The sequence below is a fragment of the Sphaeramia orbicularis genome, chromosome 1 (genome assembly GCF_902148855.1).
Source record: "Sphaeramia orbicularis chromosome 1, fSphaOr1.1, whole genome shotgun sequence".
Taxonomy (NCBI): domain Eukaryota; kingdom Metazoa; phylum Chordata; class Actinopteri; order Kurtiformes; family Apogonidae; genus Sphaeramia; species Sphaeramia orbicularis.
Genome location: NC_043957.1, coordinates 34,597,654 through 34,607,261, shown reverse-complemented (window position 1 = coordinate 34,607,261; position 9,608 = coordinate 34,597,654). Strand labels below are relative to the sequence as shown.

Genomic DNA, 9,608 nt, shown 5'->3' with positions numbered 1-9,608 from the left:
GAACTATAAAGAAGAAATATAAAGAAATACATGTTAGAACCATATATGTACGGAATGTATTATGTCTCCTATGTATGGAGACTTATGGGACACCCAGTGTGTGTGTGTGTGTGTGTGTGTATATGTGTGTGTATATGTGTGTGTATATGTGTGTGTATATATATATATATACATACATATTCATATGACATGGAGGAGGGGGGGGTTACAGTCCAGCTTTATGTTGTTAGTGCTCTTTGTCTTTTCAAGGACCACTCTCTCACACTTGTGCTCAGACAACAGGGCTCTTGTGACAACGACAGGCAGAGAAAAAGCATCAGAGGCTGGAATGAGCTGTACCAGAAAGAATTAAAGGCAGAGAGAGGACAGAGCTCATGGCTGTCAGTGGTCAGTGGATGATAGAAGAACCAGGAAATGGAGATAATTGCTATGTATTAGGTAGTATCATAATAAAACCTGATCCAGAGTACACAGTGTAGTCCGTAGGCAGAGAACTAACAGGCCTGAATAGACACATGAGAGGCTGAGTGGCCATGATGTCATTGACTGTGCTGGCTGGTACTCTCTCCCTCCTCCCATCATCCCTCTCTGCTCCTGCCTCTTTGTTTCTCTCCATCTGTGTCGTCATTGTGAGAAACTCTGGGAGGGGCAGGAAGGAGGAGAGGCAGAGGAGAAAGAAGAAGAAAAGAGGAGGCGGAGGACGAAGAAGTCAAGCAGTTGTAAGCGAATCAGGATCTTCCTGAATATTTGCGCAGCATCCTTCTATTTACGGCAGCAGGTATACTTTACTTTTTGAGAATTTTCAGTGTCGCTGTTCATTCACTGCTAAAGCATCCAAAAAAAATTAGGAAAGAAAACAGTTAGAGTAGCAGAAACATGTCTTACTTTGTGCTCTAGTGATGATATACTACAGAAATGACATGTTGCTTTTAAAGGGTACAGCTGAATGGTCATGTCTGTCATATGTTTGGTCTCTTCCTGGCATTCATTTCAACATGCAAAGCCTACATTTATGTAACTGCTAAATGGTAATTAGGCTGAATGTACAACAGATTGTTTTTTTTTCTTTTGTTTCTTTTACATATTAATAGTTAAGGTAAAGAAGACAGAAGTGTTTTAGTGTGTTTACTGTGCACAGATCAGCAGATCAGCCATTTACAAATGGAGCTGATTGAATTAAATTGGCCTGAGAGCAGCTCCAGTCACAGGTCAGTGATGGATGTGAAAGTGTGTATTAGCATCTTTGTGCATGTGCCAAAAAGTATAAGAGAAATGATTCACTTAGATTCACCATCATAGCAGCTATTTCTTGGCAGGCACACAGTCAATTAGCTAATAGAGTTATTATGAATTGGTGTTTTTTATTTCACAAAATAGGTTATAGAATAAAGTGGTAACCATTCAAAGTAAACGTACTCTGTCATGAGGACATTTATAAGATTATGCAACCATAAGCAGCTGTTGTACTGATATTTAAAGCAGCGTATGACTTTCATCACTTTTTTTTTTCAAATTTGTAACACCCCAGTGATAATTGTCACTAATCCATTAGTCTTTCCGTCCTTCTGAAATTTTGTCGCAAAGTGCATTGTGGGAATGGGAATTCCACGCAGCAGCAATTTCACTGTCACTTTGTGAGTGCTGAACCCAAATCAGTGGCGGCTGCTCGTCTTTCAGAGAGGGGAAGCTCATTGTCAGCTTACATAAAAAAAAAAAAGTCAAGTTATTTAAACATAAATTCGTCCCTCTGTTCATTTTTAAGAAAATGGTCGGTGACCTTATTGTACCAACTATACAAGAAAACGTTGAAATTATGTAAAATTGAAACAAGGAAGTCCAATGAGTGTGTTTTATTTACAGTGCAAGAAATGAACAAGTAATTTCATAGTGGTTTCTCTCTCGATTTCACAGCAGAATGTGTGACGGTATTAAACTGAACTGTCAGTGAAGGAGTAGATCTCAAAATAGCTGTCAATCAAACGGGATTCAGCCTTTCGACTGATCCTCCAATCAGCATGTGGAAGCCCGGCGTCCAGCCCAGCCGAGCTCCGCCCACAGCTCCACTCACCCCCAGAGACGCCGAGCATCCGGGGGCGGGACAGCATCGTGGCATTTATCCAATTGCCATCCAGTTTTGAGGCAATGAAAAAAACTGTTCCACTCACACACACAAAGAACAACAAACTACCGAAACTCTGGACGACACATGCAAACACTGGACAGGATGGATGTGTTTATTTGTGGTTGCAGTCCCATTGAAGTGCATGGATGCCGAGCGTCTATGGGCAAATGCACTGAGCAGAGATCGCATGAGAAAACAGCGCAACGGGAATGGAGGAGAAGTGAACATCGAGTCTGTTGATTTGTGATAAAGCTGATTTTGAACGAACTCATCTTTGAGATGAACTTGTTCTAACACATTTGTAGTCAATGAAATGTCAACACGACCAAACATATTTAACCATTTAATTTTCGAAATTTTAGGGGAAGCCGAGCTTCCCTTGCAGTCTGTGAGAAATCGCGTCTGACCCAAATGTGGCCTTTACCTCCATCCAACAACTATACTCATTCTTTAAAACAACCCCGAAGGACTGTTTCATTTTATGTTGTAAGGATTTGGCTCATTTTCTTGCTGAATCTTCCCACAATGCACTTCATGACAAAATTTCCGAAAAGGCCCGACTGATGGTTTGGTTTGTTATGTAAACAAACAGACTGTGTTTATGATGGAGTCATCTTTGAAGTTGTTCACCATGAGGGAAGTGATTCAGGTGCATAAGTACGGAAAGAGTAATGGATTAGTGATAATTAGGCAATCACTCATTTCTACCAATTAAAAAAAAAATTTGTGAGGAGTCATACGCTGCTTTAAAGAAATGGTCATTGCATTTTTGTGTATGCATGCTTGGATTTTTGTCCTCATAAAACCCCTTTTGTATTGACGATTGGGCTTAACAAGTAATCACATACAACATCGACTACTAACTGTTTCCAATAAAACTCGTAGATCTGACACTAATACCATACAATGATACTGGATATGTGTGTTTCAGCATGGCTGAGGGCTCAGTGTCTGTAGCAGAGGTGGAGACCGCCTTCCAGAAGTTTGCAGTGCATGGTGACACCAAAGCCAGAGGGAAGGAGATGAATGGCAAGAACTTTGCTAAGATGTGCAAGGACTGTCAAATAATCGACGGAAAGAATGTCACCACCACAGACGTTGACATCGTTTTCAGCAAAGTCAAGTAAGACTATGAAACAGAATAAGTCATTTCACTTTGCGCTGCAGTGTTTAAGATTATACCGGGTATTTTATTCTGTTCAGAACAGGGTGTCATTTTAGTTCAGGGCCACATAAGCCCAGTTTGATCTCAAGTGGGCTGGATCAGTAAAATAATAGTATAACAACCTATAAATAATGACCATGCACCTCAGAGGAGGACTAACAGATATTCAAAATCTTTTATTCCTTCAGCTATCACACTTTTAAACTCTAACAGTCATTTTAGTCATTTTATGAGATTTTTTTTTTCTAACCCTTTCATGTATGAATTATGAGAACCTTAGTCAATATTTTTTTCATGAGTGATTTTATTCCTCTTTAGGCATGAAAAAAACAATGCAATTGAAATTTTTCTATGAACCTATTTTTCGTGGAGTTACTGAACCCCTGCACAGAAAAAGAACACATTTTCAACAATATGCGCAATACCCACAATGCAATGCAATGCGTACTTTCGACTATGTCTACAAATTAGTAGAATATATTTAACATTTTTTAGTAATGTAATAAAACTTAAATCATTGAAGTACATTGTAATTAAAGCATTTTAGTAAATACAAAGTCCGGGCTTTCAGTGTATTGAAATGTGTCAAGTAAAGATGTATTTCTATGTATTTCTCTATGCACAGCTTGTGGTCTCAGTTCATCGTGGATTCAATTAGAATTTTCCTCCTAGATTTTCTGAATTTTCCTTCTGGATTACAAACTATCACACATTCTCCCACATGGTGAAAAAACAGCTACTCTCAAACCAAACCTGTAGCCATAATGTAATGTAATGTAAACATGCCCCGACTGTGTGTGACAGACTGGAGTGGGACATAAGAGTGAACACAGCAAAAATTGGAGAGTTGAAATTTCAGGGTTAAACATTTGAGAGTCAATTTTCACTCTCAAAGTGTAGTTTTAACTCACTGTGAGTTAAATGTCATTCAGAGTTGGGGTTAATGAAAAGAGTTAGTCAAGCCTGTGGAAGTTAACTCAGGAGAAGTGTTGTTTTGTCTCTCCATAGTTCATTTGCCTGGCCCCTGCATTTCAAACCAGGTGAACCTGTGCAATTTCTATCAGACTGTCACTGTCAGAGAGAAAAAAGAGGAAAAATAAATGTTCTAAAAAAAATGCATCAGCTTTCTTTGAATCATCCTGTTTACAATGAATTTTAAGTCATTTTTAATGGATTCACTTTTTTTATGATTAAAATTAACACTACTTTCAGAGTGAACATTAAGTAAAATAAGTGTTATTTTTGTTACTTTCATGGTGTTAATTTAACTCTGTTTGAGTTAAAGGGGAAACTCTGTCAGTGTAAATAATAAATCCATATGGGTTAATTTAACCCAGGTCGGTGAGCTTATGAAGGTCGGCTGTGGCTCAGTTGGTAGAGCAGGTCGTCCAATGACCAAAGGGTCAGCAGTTCAAGTCCTGGCTCCAACTATCCATGTGTCAAAATCACCTGCTGGTGTATGAGTGAATGTGAGGAATTGTAAAGCACTTTGGACATCATGAAGGTGTAGAAAATACACTATATAAGTTCAGTCCATTTACCATTTATTAACTCTTGTGAGTGTTAATAGTTAAATCAGTCAGTGTTAAGTTAACTCAGTTTTAACTTTTTCTGAGTTAAAAAGGCAACTCTGGCATAGTGTTAAATAATTAACTCCAATGAAAATGTTAATGTAACTCTGTAAAGTGTGGACCTATATAAACTCTGAAAAAGAGTTAAAATCAACTCTGTAGGAGTTGATTCAATTCTCCAATTTTTGCTGTGAGCGGTTGGATGTGAATGAATATTTTATACAGATGGAGTTAGAAATATACATTTTTTACTGTTTTTTAATGTTTTACTTTTTATCAATGTCTGTTTTTAACCTCCGCCAAGGAGGTTATGTTTTTGCCAGGGTTTGTTTGTTTGTCTGTCCGTTAGTGTGCAACATAACTCAAAAAGTTATGGACAGATTTGGATGAAATTTTCAGGGTTTGTTGGAAATGGGATAAGGAAGAAATGATTAAATTTTGGTGGTGATCGGGGGTGGGGGGGGCCACTGATCAGCCTTGGCGGAGGTCTGCGCTCTCCGAGTGCTTCTAGTTTAATGATAACATCAGCCTGCCCAGGGACTACAGGTGGAAATTAGCACTAGTGCTAAAACCTGGTACACTACATCTCTCCTTTTTAAGGTTAATGTATTTTGTGCATTGTCCCTGTCTAAATAAATAAATAAAATGAATTGAAATGAAAATTTAATTTAGCAAATTGTTGTTTCTCCAGGGCAAAGTCAGCCCGAGTCATCACATTCGATCAGTTCAGCACAGCCCTGGAGGAGTTGGCTCTCAAACGCTTTAAAGGCAAGAGCAAAGAGGAGGCGCTGCAGCAGATCTACGGCCTCATTGCAGGGAAGGAGCCTGCCAACGCCGGAGTCACTGTGAGTCTACCGTAAACGACAAACGCAGCAAATCCTCTGAATGCCAATGAAGTTAAAACAACCTGTTTGTTGATGTGGTTTTAGAAAGTGGCGAAGGCTGCTGCAGTGGACAGACTGACCGATACCAGCAAGTATACCGGCTCACATAAGGAGAGGTTCGACGAGACGGGCAAAGGAAAAGGAAAGGCGGGCCGTCAGGACGTTCCAGATACCAGCGGATACGTGGCCGCTTATAAAGGCAGTGGCACCTACGACGACAAAGTTAAACAAGCGTAACATAACGAGTTGTAGAGATTATTACAAAAAATACAAGTTATATATTGGCTGCTGTATTTTTAAATATGAAAGTGTTTAATTTCTATGCGTTCGTTGCTAGCCTTGCATTCACTGATGTGTTCACCCATAGGAAACTATTCAGCAATATGTAGTACTTTAAATAATAAAAAAAAGATAAACAAATACCTACATTATAATGGACTGTAGCATGCACAGCTGGTGTTCTGTATAATTGATTAATACCGCAGGGACCAAAGAATTAAAGAAAACATTTTACTTGTAGCCCAGCATGCTTTGTGCTATAGCTTTGCACTGTGCCTTACTGAAATAGCAGCTATGCTCTAAACCAGGGGCGTCAAAGTCATTTTAGTTCAGGGGCCACATTCGGCCCAGTAGGATTTCAAGTGGGCCAGTAAAATAATAACAGTGAAAAAAGTCAAATTAAATTATGATAATGTTAACATCTACAAAAATCTGAATAACATGAACAACTGCAAAAGTCTTAGGAAAAACAACTGCAATTTTAACAATATTATGCCTCAGATTATCAGTTCATGGGTGGTGCAGTGGTTCACACTCGTGCCTCACAGCAAGAAGGTCCTGGGTTCGATTCCGACACCAGTTGACGGGGGGTGGGACCTTTCTGTGTGGAGTTTACATGTTCCCTGTGTCTGCGTGGGTTCTCTCCGGGTACTCCGGCTTCCTCCCACAATCCAAAAACATGCACTGATAGGTTAATTGGTTAATCTAAATTGCCCATAGGTGTGAATGTGAGAGTGATTGTTTGTCTCTATATGTTCAGCCCTGCGATGAACTGGTGACATGTCCAGGGTGTACCCCGCCTTCGCTCCTATGTAGCTGGGATAGGCTCCAAGCGACCCCCCGTGCCCCTAGTGACGATAAAGTGGGTTCAGAAAATGAATGAATGAATTATCAGTTCATCACACAGGCGCATTACAACTTACATTACCATTACAAATTTGTAATGGGTCAGGGTTATTTATACAAATACATGGCTCAGGTGGTAGAGCAGGCCATCCAATAACCAAAGACTTGGTGGTTCGAATCCCGCTCTGTCCTACTCAGTCCGTTGTGTCCTTGGACAAGACACTTCCCCCTCCTTGGTGTACACTGGTGCATGAATGTTTGGTGGTGGTCATAGGGGCTGTAGGTGTGAAGTGGCAGCCACACTTCTGTCATCTGCCCCAGGACAGCTGTGGATACAAACATAGTTTAGCACCACCAGTGAGAGTGAATGAATAATGGGTCAATAATTTAAAGCGTTTTGAGTGGCCACAAAAGTGCTATAGAAATCTAATCCATTATTATTATTAAATACACAAAACATTTAATAACAGGCAGAATATTGGTAAAATTCCATTTACTTATTTTAAGACATTTCAGGTTATTCACATTCTTTAGCCCTATCGGTCTGCCCGCGGGCCGAAAAAACATTATATTAATATTCATCTACTATAAAAATATAATAAATCAGGACAATGGATGTTTTTTTCAACTTTTGCTCAAAGTTTAGACCCTAATGTTAATAAAAGTTCATCACAAGTGTATTTTAGTGCAAACTTTAATGTTCAAACACGATTTTTAATCTTTGTGGGGTGAAATATACGCTATTAAAAATCTCTGACACGAACAGTTAATTTATGCATATCATCATCAATCCAGCCGAAAAAAAACAGTCGAGGATAAAAAATTTGGTGACACTTTACTTGGAGGTCTAGTTTATAATGCATTAAGTGCACATTCATAAGACATTATAATGCATTTATAATCCATTATAAAAGTATTTACAACAGTTTATGATCATGTACAACAACTTATACCAAGGTTAATAAAGTATTATATGCCAGATATTATAACACAAGTATGATGACTTATGAGCAGTATCTGCTGGCTCTAAGTAAAGTGTAAGTCAAAAATTATACATCAAAGTGTTCTTAATAACTCTATTTTGCAAAAACAAAACATTAAAAGAACAGAAACAGTAAATAGAAGTGTCACATGTTGCTTTATACATAAATAAAAAATAATGAGGCAGCTCTAAATCTTTGTTTATTCAAATACATACTTTTTTTTTTTTTTTTAATAAATATGAAATCCCTAAAATAGATGGGTATAGGGACCAATGAAAAAACCTAACAAAAGTTCTCCACCTAAAAAAACAAATTCTTTCACACTGCTCTGGTATGGATGTATAAAACATTATGAAAGCTGAAATTATAATACATTATGCCTACACTTATAATACTTTTTTAACCTTGGTGTAAGTTGTTGTACATGATCATAAACTGTTGTAATGACTTTTATAATGCATTATAAATGCATTATAATGTCTTATGAATGTGCGCTTAATGCATTATAAACTAGACCTTCAAGTAAAGTGTTACCAAAAATTCTAATTTCTCTTTTAGTTTGTTACAGTTTACTCAGGCATAGTAATAGATACAATATTTTAGACAATGGCAATAGATTCTCTGAGGTCTCTAAATGTCCATAGACACCAAGAACATCCATACGAACCTTATTATTGTGAAGTAATTCTTCATTTACTTTGGGTATGTCTTTTTAGGCATTTTTTCCCCTGAAAATATGGTCAGGGTTAAACAGGTTAAATAAAGGCTGTTTTCATTATTTATAGGTTTAATATGATAGTATTTTACTGGTCTGACCCACTTGATATCTAATTGGTCTATATGTGGAATCTGAATTCAAATGATTTTAACATCCTCGATTGTTAATATCTTCAGTGTAATTTTTGCATTTCACAAATCCATCCTACAGATTAGATTGGATCCTTCGGTGGGCCGGATTTGGCGCCCGGGCCGCATATTTGACACCTGCGCTCTTAACTAATGCGCTTCTGTTCATAGTTACCTCAGTACAATGGATTAACAACCTCAAGGAAAAATACAAATTCTGTTGTCAACTTCTTAGCTGTTCTGCTTGTCAATTCAGTGCCTTTTGCTTCATGACCAATCATTGTCTGCAACTGTATTAATGCCATTTGATGTCAACAGAACTTTGTGAAAATAATAAGCGATGAAGAACAAGTTGTAACATTAAGAATAAGAGATGCCTAAAGATATATATGTAACAATAAAATAGATTTATAAACATATATATTGTTATATTCAGTTAAATGGGTTTTATTTTACACATCATGAGAACAGAGTGCAATTTCATGCTTTTATTCATAGTCTGGTGAAAAAATAACCTTGGTTCAGATCATTCCATTGGATAATTACTGCAGTGATTAACCCTTTCATGCATGATTTATAAGAATGTTAATCAAGGTTTTTTTTTCTTTATTCCTCTTTAGGCTTTTAAAACAATGCAATTAAATTGTTTTTATGAAGCTGTTTTTCACGGAGTTGGAAAAGTGTCCACTAGGCTGGAAACAATACGTTTAATTTTTGAAGCAACAAAACGTGTATTTACTGATACACTGTGTGAATACTATGAAATAAAAACATTTAATGCTGCTAATTTGATGTTTTCTCACATTTTAACATACACTACATAAAAAAAAGGTATGGATATTTAAAATTTTTGGGCTATTTTTTTTTTCAGTTGGGATTTTTGCACAAGACTTTTTACTCTTTTGTGTGTGA

The 9,608-nt window shown here is 37.4% G+C and overlaps 1 protein-coding gene across 1 annotated transcript; it reads left to right on the top strand.

Moving 5' to 3' along the window:
* Window positions 1-571: 571 nt before the first annotated feature.
* tppp2 (tubulin polymerization-promoting protein family member 2) lies at window positions 572-6,131 on the top strand. Its single transcript, XM_030149261.1, has 4 exons — window positions 572-778; window positions 3,054-3,245; window positions 5,550-5,703; window positions 5,788-6,131. Exons 2-4 carry the CDS (start codon window positions 3,055-3,057, stop codon window positions 5,977-5,979), a joined length of 537 nt encoding a protein of 178 aa, XP_030005121.1. The 5' UTR covers window positions 572-778; window position 3,054; the 3' UTR covers window positions 5,980-6,131.
* Window positions 6,132-9,608: the final 3,477 nt, after the last annotated feature.

What these genes read in the sequence shown, in the direction of transcription:
- tppp2 (XM_030149261.1), top strand. Translation starts at nt 3,055, where the DNA reads ATGGCTGAGGGCTCAGTGTCTGTAGCAGAGGTGGAGACCGCCTTCCAG. An exon ending in ATCGTTTTCAGCAAAGTCAA is followed by an intron (nt 3,246 to 5,549) that starts GTAAGACTATGA and finishes TTGTTTCTCCAG; the next exon opens with GGCAAAGTCAGCCCGAGTCA. An exon ending in CTGCCAACGCCGGAGTCACT is followed by an intron (nt 5,704 to 5,787) that starts GTGAGTCTACCG and finishes ATGTGGTTTTAG; the next exon opens with AAAGTGGCGAAGGCTGCTGC.